Here is an 18,823-nt window from a genome sequence, read left to right as displayed (position 1 = left end):
ATAATTTCATAAAGTTGTATTTAAACTCCTGAGGTCACCTCTAAGCTATGCATGTATAGATCTGATCTTAAACAGCATAACAAAGGACCTAACTAAACTATAGAGTAAACCACCGCATAGATCCTACGCTGGCCACTAAGCAGTATACATGATGAACAGATCCAAGCAGAACTACAAAGTAGGCTTTGAAAACATAATTGATACTGGAACCACAACACATAGAAGGTGAGTCCAACTTTCAAACTGACCTAACCAGGTTGAGTGGCTGCAAAAAACTAAAAAGAACAGCATTCCCTTGAGGATTTACTAGACTCTCTTAATATGCAAATATCCAGAATACATGCAAAAAGTACTCAGCATATAAAGAAACAGGAAAGTGTTAATTCTCAAAGGAAAAAAAAATCAACAAACGCCAGTCCTAAGATGACACATACAATGGAATTATCACATGAAGACTTACAATGTTATTGCAACTATGCCACAAACCATAAGGGCCAAACATTTGAAACAAATAGAAAGATAAAAAGTCTTAGCCAATAAAGAAAAGCTATAAAAAACCAAATGGAAATTTTAGAACTGAAAAATACAATAACTGAAATAAAATATTCATTGGATGGGCTCAAGAACAGAAACGAGGTATAAGAGCAGAGACTCCATTAACTTAAAGATAGATAATTAAAAATTAACCATCTGAAAAGAAAAAAGAAAAAAAAGACTGAAAAAAAAATCAGAGCCTCAGGGACCTGTGAGACAATACCAAAAGGGCTAACATTTATTTCAACAGAATCCAAAAGCAGAGGAAAAAGAAAAAAACACTTGGAGAAATAATGGCTAAAAACTTATCAATTTTAGCAGAAGACATAAACTGAAAAACTCAAGAAGCTCAGCAAACCCCAAGAAGATAAAGAAATGCAAACCCAGAAAAATTATATTCAAGTTGCTGAAAACTAAAAAATAAAGAAAACATCTTTAAATGAGCCAAAGAAAAATGACATCACATACACTTGACTTTTCAAATGACTGCAGATTTCTCATCAGAAATAAGAGAGACCAAGAGGAAGAGAAATGGCATTATTAAAGTGTTGAAGGAAAACAACTGTCAACCTAGAATCGGTTCAAGATGGCAGAGTAGAAGGGTGTGCGCTCACTCCCTCTTGCGGGAGCACTGGAAACACAACTAACTGCTGAACAAGCCTCGACAGGAAGACACTGGAACTCACCAAAAAAGACACCCCACATCCAAAGACAAAGGAGAAGCCACAATGAGATGGTAGGAGGGGCACAATCACAATAAAATCAAATCCCATAACTGCTGGGTGGGTGACTCACAGACTGGAGAACACTTATACCACAGAAGTCCACCCACTGGAGTGAAGGTTCTGAGCCCCACGTCAGGCTTCCCAACCTGGGGGCCCAGCAACGGGAGGAGGAATTCCTAGAGAATCAGATTTTGAAGGCTAGTAGGATTTGACTGCAGGACTTTGACAGGACTGGGGGAAACAGAGACTGCACTCTTGAAAGGCGCACACAAAGCAGTGTGCGCATGGGGACCCAGGGGAAGGAGCAGTGACCCCACAGGAGACTGAACCAGACCTACCTGCTACTGTTGGAGGGTCTCCTGCAGAGGCGGGGGATGGCTGTGGCTCACCATGGGGACACGGACACTGACAGCAGAAGTTCTGGGAAGTACTCCTTGGTGGGAGCCCTCCCAGGGTCAGCCATTAGCCCCACCAAAGAGCTGGGTAGGCTCCAGTGCTGGGTCGCCTCAGGCCAAACAACCAACAAGGAGGGAACCCAGCCCCACCCAACAGCAGTCAAGCAGATTAAAGTTTTACTGAGCTCTGCCCACCAGCGCAACAGTCAGTTCTACCCACCACCAGTCCCTCCCATCAGGAAACTTGCACAAGCCTCTTAGATAGCCTCATCCACCAGAGGGAAGACAGCAGAAGCAAGAAGAACTACAATCCTGCAGCCTGTGGAACAAAAACCACATTCACAGAAAGATAGACAAAATGAAAAGGCCAAGGGCTATGCACCAGATGAAGGAACAAGATAAAACCCCAGAAAAACAACTAAATGAAGCAGAGATAGGCAACCTACCAGAAAAAGAATTCCAAATGATAGTGAACATGATCCAGGACCTCGGGAAAAAGAATGGAGGCAAAGATCGAGAAGATGCAAGAAATGTTTAACAAAGATCTAGAAGAATTAAAGAACAAACAAACAGAGATGAACAATACAACTGAAATTAAAACTGCACAAGAAGGAATCAATAGCAGAATAACTGAGGCAGAAGAACGGATAAGTGACCTGGAAGACAGAATGGTGGAATTCCCTGCTGTGGAACAAAATAAAGAAAAAAGAATGAAAAGAAATGAAGACGGCCTAAGAGACCTCTGGGACAACATTACACGCAACAAAATTCACATTATAGGGGCTCAGAAGGAGAAGAGAAAGAGAAAGGACCTGAGAAAATATTTGAAGAGATTATAGTGGAAAACTTCCCTAACATGGGAAAGAAAATAGCCACCCAACTCCAGAAAGTGCAGGGAGTCCCACACAGGATAAACCCAAGGAGAAACATGCTGAGACACAAAGTAATCAAACTGGCAAAAATTAAAGACAAAGAAAAATTATTGAAAGCAGCAAGGGAAAAATGACAAATAACATACAAATAACATACATAACCTCCCATAAGGTTAACAGCTGATTTCTCAGCAGAAACTCTACAAGGCAGAAGGGAGTGGCATGACATATTTAACGTGATGAAAGGGAAGAACCTACAACCAAGATTACTCTACCCGGCAAAGGTCTCATTCAGATTCGATGGAGAAATCAAAAGCTCTACAGAAAAGCAAAAGCTAAGAGAATTCTGCACCACCAAACCAGCTCTACAACAAATGCTAAAGGAACTTCCCTAAGTGGGAAACACAAGAGAAGAAAAGGACCTGCAAAAACAAACCCAAGACGCAGTGTTTGGGAGTTCGCCTGCTGATGCAGGGGAAACGGGTTCATGCCACTGTCCAGGAAGATCCCACGTGCCATGGAGCAGCTAGGCCCATGAGCCATGGCCACTGAGCCTGTGCCTGGAGCCTGTGCTCCACAATGGGGAGAGGCCACAACAGTGACAGGCCTGCGTATGGCAAAAAAAAAAAAGCAAACCCAAAACAACTGAGAAAATGGTCATAGGAACATACATATCGATAATTACCTTAAATTTGAATGGATTAAATACTCCAACCAAAAGACACAGGCTCACTGAATGCATACAAAAACAAGACCCATATATATGCTATCTACAAAAGACCCACTTCAGACCTAGGTACACATGCAGACTGGAAGTGAGGGGATGGAAAAAGATATTCCATGCAAATGGAAATCAAAAGAAAGCTGGCGTAGCAATACTCATATCAGATAGAATAGACTTTAAAATAAAGCATGTTACAAGAGACAAGGAAGGATACAACATAACGATCAAGGGATCAATCCAATAGGAAGATATAACAATTATAAATCTATATGCATCCAACATAGGAGCACCTCAATACATAAGGCAACTGCTAACAGCTGTAAAAGATGAAATCAACAGTAACACAATAATAGTGGGGGACTTCATAACACCTCACTTACACCAATGGACAGATCATCCAAACAGAAAATTAATAAGGAAACACAAGCTTTAAATGACACAACAGACCAGATAGATTTAATTGATATTTATAGGACATCCCATCCAAAAACAGCAGATTACATTTTCTTCTCAAGAACACAGGGAACATTCGACAGGGTAGATCACATCTTTGGTCACAAATCAAGCCTCAGTAAATTTAAGAAAATTGAAATCATATCAAGCATCTTTTCTGACCACAACACTATGAGATTAGAAATCAATTACAGGGAAAAAAATGTAAAAAACACAAACACATGGAGGCTAAACAATACGTTACTAAATAACCAAGAGATCACAGAGGAAATCAAAGAGGAAATAAAAAAATACCTACAGACAAATGACAATGAAAACACAATGATCCAAAACCTATGGGATGCAGCAAAAGCAGTTCTAAGAGGGAAGTTTATAGCAATACAAGCCTACCTCAAGAAACAACAAACATATCAAATTCACAATCTAACCTTACACCTAAGGAACTTGAGAAACAAGAAAAAACAAAACCCAAAGTTAGTAGAAGGAAAGAAATCATAAAGATCAGAAGAGAAATAAATGAAATAGAAACAAAGAAAACAATAGCAAAGATCAATAAAACTAAAAGCTGGTTCTTTGAGAAGATAAACAAAATTGATAAACCATTAGCCAGACTCATCAAAAAAAAAGAGGGAGAGGACTCAAATCAATAAAACTAGAAATGGAAAAGGAGTAGCTACAACAGACACGCAGAAATACAAAGCATTCTAAGAGACTCCTACAAGCAACTCTATGCCAATAAAATGGACAACCTGGAAGAAATGGACACATTCTTAGAAAGGTGTAACCTTCCAAGATTGACCCAGGAAGAAATAGAAAATATGAACAGACCAATCACAAGTAATGAAATTGAAACTGTGATAAAAATCTTCCAACAAACAAAGTCCAGGACCAGAGGCTTCACAGGTGAATTCTATCAAACATTTAGAGTAGAGCTAATACCCATTCTTCTCAAACTCTTCCAAAAAATTGCAGAGGAAGGAACACTCCCAAACTCATTCTATGAGGCCACCATCACCCTGATACCAAAACCAGACAAAGATACTACAAAAAAAGAAAATTACAGAACAATATCACTCATGAATATAGATGCAAAAATCCTCAACAAAATACTAGCAAACAGAATCCAACAACACATTAAAAGGATCATGCACCATGATCAAGTGGGATTTATCTCAGGGATGCAAGGATTCCTCAGTATATGCAATTCAATCAATGTGATACACTATATTAACAAATTGACAAACATCATTCTCAATGGTGAAAAACAGAAAGCATTTTCTCTAAGATAAGGAACAAGATAAGGATGTCCACTCTCACCACTATTATTCAACATAGTTTTGGAAGTCCTAGCCACGGCAATCAGAGAAGAAAAAGAAATAAAAGGAATACAAATTGGAAAAGAAGAAGTAAAACTGTCACTGTTTGTAGATGACATGCTACCACACACAGAGAATCCTAAAGATGCCACCAGAAAACTACTAGACCTAATCAATGAATATGGTAAAGTTGCAGGATACAAAATTAATGCACAGAAATCTCTTGCATTCCTATACACTAATGATGAAAAATCTGAAAGAGAAATTAAGGGAACACTCCCATTTACCACTGCCACAAAAAGAATAACATACCTAGGAATAAACCTACCTAGGGAGACAAAAGACCTGTATGCAGAAAACTGTAAGACACTGATGAAAGAAATTAAAGAGGATACCAACAGATGGAGAGATAGACCATGTTCTTGGATTGGAAGAATCAATATTGTGAAAGTGATTATACTACCCAAAGCAATCTACTGATTCAGTGCAATCCCTATCAAATTACCAATGGCATTTTTTACGGAACTAGAACAAAAAATCTTAAAATTTGTATGGAGACACAAAAGAACCCGAATAGCCAATGCAGTCTTTAGGAGAAAAAACAGAGCTGGAGGAATCTGACTCCCTGACTTCAGACTACACTACAAAGCTATAGTAATCAAGACAACATGGTACTGGCACAAAAACAGAAATATAGATCAATGGAACAGGATAGAAAGCCCAGAGATAAACCCATGCACCTATGGTCAACTAATCTATGCCAAAGGAGGCAAGGGTATACAATGGAGAAAAGACAGTCTCTTCAATAAGTGGTTCTGGGAAAACTGGACAGGTACATGTAAAAGAATGAAATTAGAATACTCCCTAACACCACACACAAAAATAAACTCAAAATGGATTAGAGATCTAAATGTAAGACCAGACACTATGAAACTCTTAGGGGAAAACATAGGAAGAACACTCTTTGACATAAATCACAGCAAGATCTTTTTCGATCCACCTCCTAGAGTAATGGAAATAAAAACAAAAATAAACAAATGGGACCTAATGAAACTTAAAAGTTTTTTTTCACAGCAAAGGAAACTACAAACAAGACAAAAAGACAACCCTCAGAATGGGAGAAAATATTTGCAAATGAATCAGTGGACAAAGGATTAATCTCAAAATATATAAGCAGCTCAGGCAGCTCAATATTAAGAAAACAAACAACCCCAACCAAACATGGGCAGAAGACCTAACTAGACATTTCTCCAAAGAAGACATACAGACAGCCAAGAAGCACATGAAAAGCTGCTCAACATCACTAATTATTAAAGAAATTCAAGTCCAAACTACAATGAAGTATCACCTCACACCAGTTAGAATGGGCATCATCAGAAAATGTACAAACAACAAATGCTGGCGAGGGTGTGGAGAAATGGGAACCCTCCTGCACTGTTGGTGGGAATGTAAATTGTTACAACCACTGTGGAGGACAGTACGGAGGTTCCTTAAAAAACTAAAAATAGAATTACCATATGATCCAGCAATCCCACTACTGGGCATATACCCAGAGAAATCCATAATTCAAAAGGACACATGCACCCCAATGTTCACTGCAGCACTATTTACACTAGCTAGGTCATGGAAGCAACCTAAATTCCCATCGACAGACAAGTGGATAAAGAAGATGTGGTACATATATACAATGGAATATTACTCAGCCATAAAAACCAACGAAATTGGGTCATTTGTAGTCACCTGGATGGATCTAGAGACTGTCATTCAGAGTGAAGTAGGTCAGAAAGAGAAAAACAAATATCATATATGAACGCATATATGTGGAACCTAGAAAAATGGTACAGATGAAACAGTTTACAGGGCAGAAAGTGAGATACAGATGTAGAGACAAACGTATGGACACCAACGGGGAAAGTGGTGGTGGGGGGTGGTGGTGGTGGGATGAATTGGGAGATTGGGATTGACATGTATACACTGATGTGTATAAAATGGATGACTAATAAGAACCTGCTGTATAAAAAAATAAAATTCAAAAGAAAAAAGAAAATATCCTTCAGAAATGAAAATGAAATAAAGGTATTCTCAGAGGAAGGAAAAAGAGGAAAACTGGTCTCCAGCAAAATGCTCTAAAAGAAATGCTAAAGGAAATCCTTTAAGTGGAAGGGAAATGATACCTAAGGAAAACTTGAAATATCAGGAATAAAAGACTAACAGAAACAGTACATATCTCAGTAACTATAATAGATTATCCTTTCCCTCTTAAACTCTTTAAAACTTGTATCACAATTAAAATCAAAAGTTATAAACATTACATTGAATTATCACATCAAAATTTTTTTCATACAAAACAGAGCAAAAAAACAAGAGAATCTGATTTAAAAAAAAAAAAAAAAAAGGCAGAAGATCTGAGTAGACATTTTTCCAAAGAAGACAGACAGATGACCAACAGGCACATGAGAAGATGCTCAATATCACTAGTCATCAGGAAAATGAAAATCAAAACCACAAGGAGGTATCACCTCACACCTGTTAGAATGGCTATCATCAAAAAGACAAGAAACAACAAGTGTCAGCAGGGATGTGGAAAAAAGTGAATCCTCGTGCACTGTTAGTACAAGTGAAATTGGTGCAGCCACTATGGAAAACAGTATGGAGGTTCTTCTCCAATTTAAAAATACAGCTACCGTATGCAGAAACTCCACTTCTTGGTATTTATCTAAAGAACACAAAACACTAACTCAAAAGAATATACGCATCCCATGTTCACTGTGGCATTATTTACGATAGCCAAGATAGGGAAACAACCGAAGTGTCCATAAATGGATGAATGGATAAAGAAAGCGTGGTAGGGCTTCCCTGGTGGTGCAGTGGTTGCGAGTCCACCTGCCGATGCAGGGGACGCGGACTCATGCCCCGGTCCGGGAAGATCCCACGTGCCGCGGAGCGGCTGGGCCCGTGAGCCATGGCCACTGAGCCTGCGCGTCCGGAGCCTGTGCTCCACAACGGGAGAGGCCACAACAGTGAGAGGCCCGCGTACCACAAAAAAAAAAAAAAAAAGAGAAAGCGTGGTGTAAATATTTACAAGTGAATATTATTCAGCCATAAAAAAGAAAGAAATCTTGCCATTTGCAGTAAACTGGATGGACCTTGAGGGCATTATGCTAAAGTGAAGTGAGGCAGACAGAGAAAGACAAATACTGTATGATCTCACTTATATGTGAAATCAAAAAACAAAACAAACAAAAAAAAAGAGAGACAAGCTCATAGATACAGAAAACAGATTGGTGGTTGCCAGAGGTAGGGAATAAGGAATGGGCAAAACAGGTGAAGGGGGTCAAAAGGTACAAATTTCCAGCTATAAAATAAATAAGTCCTAGGGATGTAATGTACAGCAAGTTAACTGTGGTTAATAACACTGTATTGCACATTGGGACGCTAAGAGAGTAGATCTTAAAAGTTCTCATCACAAGAAAAAAATTTTTGCAAGTACGTACAATGATGGATGTTAACTAGACCTACTGTGATCATTTCACAATATATACAAATATTGAATCATTATGTTTTATATCTGAAACTATATCAATTGCCAATCAAATCTCAATTTTTAAAATACTATGTAATACACATATGAAGATGTAAGTGGATGTAAAACATATAACACCTATAACATAAACAGAGGAACACAGTGAGACCTATATGATGGTAAGATTTCTACACTCCAATTAAGTGGCAAAATGTTCATTTTAAGTAGATTGTGAAAAGTTATGTATATCATAATTTCCATAGCAACTAATAAAAAAGACTGTACAAAGAGATATTGTCAAAAATTCAATAGAGGACTTCGCTGGTGGCACAGTGGTTAAGAATCTGCCTGCCAATGCAAGGGACACAGGTTCGAGCCCTGGTCTGGGAAGATCCCACATGCTGCAGAGCAACTAAGCCCGTGCGCCACAACTACTGAGCCTGCGCTCTAGAGCCCACAAGCCACAACTAGAGAAAGTCCACACACAGCAATGAAGACGCAACACAGCCAAAAATAAATAAATTTATTTTTTAAAAAAACTCAATAGAGAAATTACAAGGGAATAATTAAAATATTCAAATAATACACAAGAAAGCAGGAAAGGAGAAACAGAAGAATAAAAAACAGAGGGAACAGACATCTAATAATAAAATGCTGGACAGAAATCCAAACATTAATAATTACATGAAGCGTGAATGGTCTAAACACAGAAACTAAAAGACAGATACTGTCAGAAACTGGCAACGGCTACAAGCAAAACTGACTGATTAGATCATTACTGCTGTGAAGATCCATGAAATGTCAACCTTCACCTCTGACTCTACAAGTACAATTTCCAGCTCTTCCTTTTGTCATTGGGTCTTTCTCATCAGTAATATCTCTATTATTTACTAAGCTTTCTCATTTTCCCAATTTCTCAACTGAATATTCTCATGATTTGGAAAAACGTAAATTTCCTGAGAAATTTGAGGTAGAAATTACTGTACGGAAACAGTTTTTGCCCCCTATGATGTGTCCTGCACTGAGAGAGATTTGTTGAAGTTTTCTAGTGTTAGTATCTTTTTTATTTCTCTTTGCATGTCCTATACTGTCTTTTTTATGAAGGTACCTGCTGTGTTATCTGGTGCATAGACATTCATTACATGTATAACTTCATTCAGAATCGTACCTTTCAGCATTATGTATTTTGTCTCATTTAATGCTCTTTCTTTTTTTAAATAAATTTATTTATTTACTTATTTATTCCTGGCTGCGTTGGGTCTTCATTGCTGCATGCAGGCTTTCTCTAATTGAGGTGAGCAGGGGCTACTCTTCATTGTGGTGAGCAAGCTTCACATTGCGGTGGCTTCTCTTGTGGAGCACTGGCTCTAGGCACGTGGGCTTCCGTAGTTGTGGCACATAGGCTCAGTAGTTGTGGCTCGTGGGCTTTTGAATGCAGGCTCAGTAGTTGTGGTGCACGGGCTTAGTTGCTCTGCAGCATGTGGGATCTTCCCAGACCAGGGCTTGAACCCGGGACCCCTGCATTGGCAGGCGGATTCTTAATGACTGCCCAACCAGGGAAGTCCTGATCATTTAATGCTTTTTCTTTTTTTTTTCGCGGTACGCAGGCCTCTCACTGTTTGTGGCCTCTCCCATTGCAGAGCACAGGCTCCAGACGCACAGGCTCAGCGGCCACGGCTCACGGGCCCAGCCTCTCCCCGGCATGTGGGATCTTCCCGGACCGGTGCACGAACCCGTGTCCCCTGCATCAGCAGGCGGACTCTCAATCACTGCGCCACCAGGGAAGCCCCATTTAATGCTTTTTGACATGATGTCTACATTGTCTGATGTCAGGATGACCCTGATTTCTTGCTGTTTGCACTTTCTCATATCTTTATTTTTAGCCTTTCTGTAACATTTTGTTCTCAATGTATCTCTTATATTCAGCATAGCTTGCCTCTGCTTTGTGAAACAATCTGAAAATAATTTTATTAGAGTTAATCTTCATTCATATTTATTCATAATGACGAATTTGTTTGCTCTCAATTCTGTCATATTATTATGATATAGTTAACATAGGTAAAATTTAATATAAGCAAGATTTTGAATAAGTAAAAAGTTTAAAGGCCCATAAAAATGCTCACTAACCAAGTTTCAATTTCTTATTGGCTCTGGGTACATAAGTAAGGACGCTGTCTGGCTTACTAAGCAGACCTGCCAATATTAGTTACAAGAACATTCTCATAGTTTCAAGATTATTGGTTTAAGACATACGTCAATATGGACAGGTAGATGGAAAAACCAAAGGAGGCTGGGCCAGTACTGCCAAGACAAACTCGAACTTCACATACAACACTAAGACACGGAAGAGAAAGTCCCTCTGCAGTCATCCTCCCAGGCACATAAATGCACTACTTAAGCAATAGAGCAGATTTTCTTTTTAACTCAGATTTTAAAATGGATTAAATGGATTGTCATTCATTAATGAATCACAACCAACATTTTTTTAAAACTGAAATGGGATAGTACTAGAGTGTGCTATACACAGCAAGTACTGTATTATAAAATTTTGCTTCAATTACATAAATGTGTTAGTATGCTAAAGGTGCCATAACCAAGTCCCACACTGGGTGGCTAAACCAACAAAATTCATTTTCGCACAATCAAGATGTCTCTGGGCAGGGCTGCTTATATTCCGAGGCTTCTCTCATTGACGTATATACATGCCTGTCTTCTCCCACCGTCTTCACACTGACTTTCCTGTGTCTGTGTCCTCATCTCCTCTTCTTATAAGGACATCAGTCATACTGGATTAGGGCCCACCCTAAAGACCTGATTTCAATTTAATTACCTCTTTAAAGACCTTACCTCCAAATATGGTTAAATACAGAGAGGCTGGGGTTAGAACTTCAACATACGATTTTGGGAGAGGACACAATTCAGCCCATAACAATGTGTTTACACATATATTATGTATGTATATATACACTGTCTCACAATAAAAAAATTTTTTACTACCTTAGAGGACTCTGAATAGGTGTTTTAAATGTATTTTAATACATTGCAAGCTTAAGGGGCCCAGCCTTAATATTTTAATGGAGTCATAGGCCTCCTTCAGTCTCCAGATGGTGAGGACTTAGTGAGACAGTTTAGAATTTAACTACTGCAGGAATACTCATAATGTATTCCCGACGTAATTCATAGAACCATGTTCCTATGAACATGTAAGTACTTTTGCTGATGTTCTTACTCAACCATTACTTATTTAAAAAAAAAATGAGGGCTTCCCTGGTGGCACAGTGGTTGAGAATCCGCCTGCCGATGCAGGAGACACGGGTTCGTGTCCCGGTCCGGGAGGATCCCACGTGCCGCGGAGCGGCTGGGCCCGTGAGCCGTGGCCGCTGCGCCTGCGCGTCCGGAGCCTGTGCTCCGCAACGGGAGAGGCCGCAACAGTGAGAGGCCCGCGTACCGCAAAAAAAAAAAAAAAATGAGTGTTTTAGGTCTAGGGTTTGTTTATAAGCATAGAAACTCTAATAGTTACATTTCCATGTTTTAGAGAACATTATCAGTTACTATATTGACTTCCCAAACTACCAGATTAAACTACGGAAATGTAAAGGCATAGTGTCTCTCCCCTGTCTTTAATCTCAAAGGCCTCAAGTATCTGAAGCCAGTTTAGTTGATGGCTCACTTAGATATATCTTCAGGGCCTGAGGAAAAATATTGATGTTTTAAATTTTCCAAATTCATTTAAGGCAACACTAATCCTTTGTCTTAAAGTGTACTGTATGACACACACGAAGCTACAGACAGGTAAAAATCAATATATAAGCCATAAAATATTTTAAATAACGCTTTAAGAAGACAAACAACCACACTTTATACTTGGGCCCCATGTCTAAGAAAATTTCTTAATAATTTAGCTTAGAAACACTCCCAGCTTGGTCCTACTGAACTGTAACATGTCCGCTGATCAGTTCTGGGTCCACACGCTATCAACAAGTTTGCTGGGTAACATAAAATGAATAATGATGTAATGAATAGACCAAATCAGGCCACTTGGAGTCGGTAACAGTATTTGCGCCTGACAGTTTTGAAAGCCATTGGAAAACGGTCCGTATGCTTGTTTTGTCGGCGCAACTGATTACTTCCAAAGTCAAATCGATTCAAGGCTGGTTTCCCACCACTGGAACTTTTAAATTTCGTATCTTTGCATTTCACTGCTCTCACCTCAGCAATTGGAACACTCCCCAGGGCACGCCTCTACCTTTCTTTCCCACTTCCAAGCCTTCACACACTTTCAGCAGAGTACTGAGAAGCAGAAAGCTTTCCTTGGTCTTTTTCTTCTCAAAGACATTTTTTAACCTACACCTGGCATTCTGTGAAAATCTATGAAAGACTGCAAAGGACGTGCGACGTCAGTCAGACTCACTTAGATGAATCTGAGAGTAAAATGTCCATCTGTGTCTCCCAGAGAGAAAGTAGAGTTTTATATTTGACTATGACACTCATAAATTTAATAGGTCACACGATCATGTTTGAGGTGTTAAATCAAAAATTCAAGAGAGAAGGGGGTCAAAAGTACATTAAAAAATAAGTACTTCATAACCGTTCAGCTATGAGTTCAGACTCTCTCTATAAAAATATCATGTATCAGGGCTTCCCTGGTGGCGCAGTGGTTGAGAATCCGCCTGCGGATGCAGGAGACACGGGTTCGTGCCCTGGTCCGGGAAGATCCCACATGCCGCGGAGCAACTAAGCCCGTGAGCCATGGCCGCTGAGCCTGTGCGTCCGGAGCCTGTGCTCCGCAACGGGAGAGGCCACAACAGTGAGAGGCCCGCATACCGCAAAAAAAAAAAAAAAAAAAAAAAAAATATCATGTATCAATAATTAGCTGTAGTAATAAAAAACCTGGTTTACAATACATGCCAGAAAAAACGAATATGCACTCTTTAATATCTGAGGGAAGAGGTAAAACAGAAATCATATTTCAAATGGAAATGTAAGTACATTCAAAGCAGGAATCTTATTCATTGCTATATCCCCTGCACCCAGAATATTACCTAGCATATAGTGGATTCTGAATATTTGTTAAAATTTGAAAGAGATAAATGAAATCATCATTCTACTTTATAAAGACAATAACTGAAGCCAGTTAAGAAAATCGCAATCAAACTCTCACAACTGCTAATGAAAAGAATTGGGACTTGGACTCATTTCTTCTAGACACAAAGTCTTACAGGGTTCATTCCATTATTTCGCATTTTCCACACCTGCCCGGAAGTTTGAAGGACATCAGAATACAAAATGAAAAATCTCCAACCTCTTCCTCGCTTCAACATTTTCTGTACTCCACATCACCACGTCTCAAGTCAACTTCACCTTTCTACTCATTCGAGCACTGCACTGTTTGCTTTGGTACTATCCTGCATTACCAAGGCAACAGACAAATATGGAGGTGTAAGGCTGAACCCTTCGTAACAAGGGGCTTCACATCAGTGGGATTCCACGTTAAATAATATATCGGCTTATCATATTGCGGAGGCAACTCCAGAGAACTGTACTAGGTGAAAACTTTCTGAATGATTCAGTCTGGTATAGTTTACACTGAAGAAAAAGAGGGGGTTTAAAGTAACTTTCCTTCATAGGCAGCAGCCTTGTTTCTCTCTTTTTTCCCTACAACACATTCAGCTCATTAGGTCTTGACATATCAAGACAAACATCTACAAAAGCACTTGCCCAGAAGCTCACTTCTCACATTTAAAAGTTAATAAGCTCACCAAAACTGACTTAGATAAATCACCATCACCATCTTAAACCGGATCTAACTGCCTAAAACGTTGACCAGTGGTATCTTTGAGAGATTTACTTGTAGGTCACATTATCATTTCATCTTAAAGATACAGAAACCATGTAAACACAACTTAATTATGATTAAAGTATCAATGAGTGTTTTCTACCATTGCACAGGCAAATAAAGCAAACTAATAAGTCGAGAAATAAAAAAATAAGTATGATTATTTTTGCACGTAGAATTTTAATTTTGAAGAGTGATTTATGAAACATTATTAATGTCTATTGTTGAAAATTCCTCAGAAAAAATTTGAAACGCAACTCATCTAAATCAGATAGTATCCTTGAAAATTATAAACATTAAACATTAAATTGGATGAGCTTATATAACACAGACAAAGATAAGCACCTCAAAAGTAATTTGGGCTGTGAACAGAAACATACTGAATCTCGTAAGTGGGAGGTAGAAATGCTTCTCCAAATGCTATGATGAAATCCTACCTGCAATGTTGTATACTTGAGTATACAAACAGTAAGAACCAGACATGAATTATTACCAATGAAGAAAGATTCTATTTCTCTAAGGTTTTTAAAATTCTTTATTTTATTTTATTATTATTATTATTATTATTATTGGCTGTGCCACACAGCTTGGGGGATCTTAGTTCCCCAATGAGGGACGAGGGACTGAACCCGGGCTCTCGGCACTGAAAGCACAGAGTCCTAACCACTGGACTGCCAGGGAATTCCTTTACATTCTTTATTTTTTAATTCAGATCACATCTACTGTTTACCTCAATTTGTACCAAGATTAAGCACCTCCCAAAGCTTATCCGGCAAATAATTAAAATTTCAGGGCATGGTCAGGCTTAAACCAAATTCCACCTTTTCTGACTACATGCCATTATACAATACAATGGTATACGGAGTCAACTGAGCTTTAGACTTCAATGTGAATTTACTTACAAGAAATTACATTTAAGAGGAGAAATGTCTTAGAATAACACTCAAACTACCACTTTAAAAGCCACCTGCTTTAAAAGCTGAGTTCTGTTTAGAAGACCAAAAGAAAAGCATGTTTTAACATGGCTCATTTCTTCATTAAATAAACATTTATTTAATGTTAAGTGAGCAAAATTCTGTACTAAGGATTATGAATCCTACGACAATCTAAATCAAATAAGAAAAAATACAATGCAGTAAATACCAAACGACATGTTACAACTGAATACATAAAAAACAGAGGTGTTAAGTAATGTTAACAGGACTAAGATAATTAGGAAAGTTTTCCCCAAAGAGATCATTACTAAATCAACTAATGACATTTTCATTGTAGGAATTACGCACAGACAAAAAGGCAAGTACTAAGTAAGACATTCAGCAAATATATTTTAAGTGGAAAGCTAAATTGGGGACCTAATGAGATAAATGTGGAGAAGACGGTAGACCTGACCGACAGATTGATTTTACATTCAAAGTAACAGGAAATAATATCATACGAAAAACACTTGGATAACAGAAGAGCAACATGAAGAAAATGCTAACTGATGAAGATATTTCTTTCACACCTACATGTAGGACAGACTATAATACTGAAAATAAAACCAGGAAAACTGTCCCAGTTACCCAAAGGTAAGGTGATGAAGGTGTGTGCGACAGTGGCTGAAGAAGGCTTAGTGTAGCCAGACGACAGGCTGGTGGGTTATAGGGGGCTAGATCTACCAGAGTTTTTTTGCAGCCAAGGTTACCACAAAAATCAAGAAAAATTTCTGGGCTACTGGAAAACTTAAAGGCCCAGAGGTCTTCAGAGCAGCACCCATCAAGAAGATCCCACAACTATAGTTTCAGTGGTACATATGAGAATGTTCTGTGACTTCCATGAGGTACCACAGAACTGTCTTAGGACTGAAAAAGAAGAGTAACGCTTATTCCATTAATCACTCCAAAGCTGGCCACCTGGATTTTAGATCCAATTTGATACCATGCAGACAATGAAGTTCAGTTACAAAGTCAAAACACGTGTTCTTAACACATTAAATACCACACCTTAATGCCCTTGATGGAAGATCTCTGTGATATTATTATTCTTAAGTGGAAATTAACCCTTACTCATGAACAGGAGTGAAAAGGATTTCAAGAGCATAAATTCTGTTCTTTTTTTAACATCTTTACTGGAGCATAATTGCTTTACAGTGTTGTGTTAGTTTATGTTGTGTAACAAAGTGATCAGCTATATGCGTACATATATCCCCATATCCCCTCCCTCCTTCCCACCCCTCTAGGTGGTTGCAAAGCACCCAGCTGATCTCCCTGTGCCATGCAGCTGTTTCCCACTAGCTATCTATTTTACATTTGGTAGTGTCTATATGCCCATGCCACTCTCTCACTTCATCCCAGCTTACCCTTCCCCCTCCCCGTGTCCTCAAGTCCATTCTCTATGTCTGTGTCTTTATTCTTGTCCTGCCCCTAGGTTCATGAGAACCACTTTTTTTTTTTTTAGATTCCATATATATGTGTAAGCCTACGGTATTTGTTTTTCTCTTTCTCAGTTGCTTCACTCTGTATGACAGACTCTAGGTCCATCCACCTCACTACAAATAACTCAATTTTGTTTCTTTTTATGGCTGAGTAATATTCCATTGTATGTATGTGCCACTTCTTTACCCATTCATCCGATGACGGACACTTAGGTTGCTTCCATGTCCCGGCTATTGTAAATTGTGCTGCAGTGAACACTGTGGTACTGGACTCTTATTAAATTCTTCATGTAAACAGTAAAGGCATAATGGCTCTTGCTCAGGAATTGCCTATTCCATCAACCCCTTGAAACCCACACCCTGGGCCCTGACTGGAGGAAATTCAAACAGGTTATACCACTCGCGCGGTTCTCTTTAAGGGGCAACCCATCATTTGGTCATAAATTACAGCAGGCAGGTACACCTGAAACTCATAAATTGTTTTGTCACATCAAATTTTCCCTTTTTTTTCCTACTGAAAATAGGCCCCAACCTGCAGAATAATAAAAAGGAAGAATACAATCAAACTAGCAATTAAAATCACTGAGGAAAAAATAGGTAGGAAATATTTAAAATTTCATAATGCTTTATGACCAGGAATACTGAATAATCATAGATAAGTAGCAGTTGCCTGTCATCAGCAAAATCAAAAAGAACTCACAGGAGCTATAGTTTGTTAAGTCAAAGAAATCACAAGTCTTCAAGCCATTAATAATGATTAACAAATCACCGGCACCAGGTTGGGGGAGGGGGACGCGGCGGTCCAGTTCTAGATGAAAAAAAGCGTCTGGTAGCGAGGCCCCAAATGACCCAGCAGGCCTCTGTGCCGCCTGATGGCATTCTCCATGTACTAAAGGAAATGTCAAAAAGCACATCCTTAAACAAAGGAACAATCCAGAGACAAATCCTGGCGATAAAATAAATAAAATAAACGTGACTGCTAAGTATCTCGTCGGCTAATTGATACACTCCGAGGTGTTTTTCATTTGAGAGAAATCACAGGTGTTTACATTGCCAGTGAAGAAAAATGAAATGTTAGGAAGATCTGAAAAAGGGTCTCTTGCACCGTATTCCCCTTTTCATAAAAAAGAGGAGAAGTCTTAAAGACAAAAATTTCCAGAAGGCCAGGTTCAACGACACGGGAACGGCTTTACCCACAGTCCCGCGTCTGGGGCGGGGATTCTGCGCCGGGCCGCGCCGGGGCCCCGAGGCAGAAGCCACTCACCGCGAACTGCCAGCCTCTCAACCGCGTCCCTCCAGAAACCGGGAGGCCTTGACTCTCCGGTGGCTCACGTGACCCCACGCAGAACGCGCTCCGGTCCGAGCTGGGCCCCTCGGGCCACCCCGCTGCACGGCAGCCTCCAGGGCTGGGCACCCTGAGTGCGCCCCGCACGCACGTGGCACAGCGAGGCCGGGCTGGCCGCCCACCTGCTACCTTCGCAGGCACGCGCCCCGCTCACGCACTTCGCCGCCACTACTTTCTTCGCCTCGGCTCCCGCTTTCGGAGAAGCCGGGCGGTATTTAAACAAGTTACGTCTCCTCCGTTCCCCGACCAGGATGCCCGGGCGCGGAGCCACAACGCCCCTTCCCATCACGCTCCCGGGGACCGACCCCCCACGGGCGGCCCCTCCGTTCGGCCCGCGCCCAGGCTCTCGGGGGGCGCTCCGGCGGGGCGGCACCCCGGGGGCGCGGGCGGAAGGGCTAAGCGGCGTCCGCTGCGCCGCCGGGGGGCCTGCCCGTGACCTTGACCGAGACCGAGCGGGGGCGGGCGAGCGGGCGTACCTTGTTGAGATGGGGGCTCCGGGTCACGGCGTAGCCGCGCTGCGGGGCGTGTCGGCGGCCGGGGGCTTGGGGCTGCATGGCGGGCGGCGCGCGGGGTCGGCTGCGGCCGGGTCGGGCGGCTGATGCTGCCGGGACGCCCGAGCTGACTGCGGCGGCGGCGGCGGCGGCGCTGGGGAAGGGCCGGCGGCCGAGGGCGGGCGTGGGTGTGAGA

General features: G+C 40.5%; 1 protein-coding gene across 2 annotated transcripts in view; it reads right to left on the bottom strand.

Moving 5' to 3' along the window:
• ME1 (malic enzyme 1) overlaps nucleotides 1-18,823 on the bottom strand; it is a 185,806-nt gene extending 166,983 nt beyond the window's left edge. The window contains exon 1 of one of the 2 annotated variants that reach the window (XM_059083903.2): nucleotides 18,613-18,823. In XM_059083903.2, coding sequence (XP_058939886.1) covers nucleotides 18,613-18,690 — 78 coding nt within the window. In that variant the 5' untranslated portion in view covers nucleotides 18,691-18,823. Of the gene's footprint in view, nucleotides 1-18,055; nucleotides 18,499-18,612 lie in introns of those variants that run through there. The other variant, XM_067011227.1, reaches the window with a different exon arrangement.

The sequence above is a fragment of the Kogia breviceps genome, chromosome 13, assembly GCF_026419965.1.
Source record: "Kogia breviceps isolate mKogBre1 chromosome 13, mKogBre1 haplotype 1, whole genome shotgun sequence".
Lineage (NCBI taxonomy): Eukaryota > Metazoa > Chordata > Mammalia > Artiodactyla > Physeteridae > Kogia > Kogia breviceps.
This window is presented reverse-complemented; position numbering and strand designations above follow the sequence as displayed.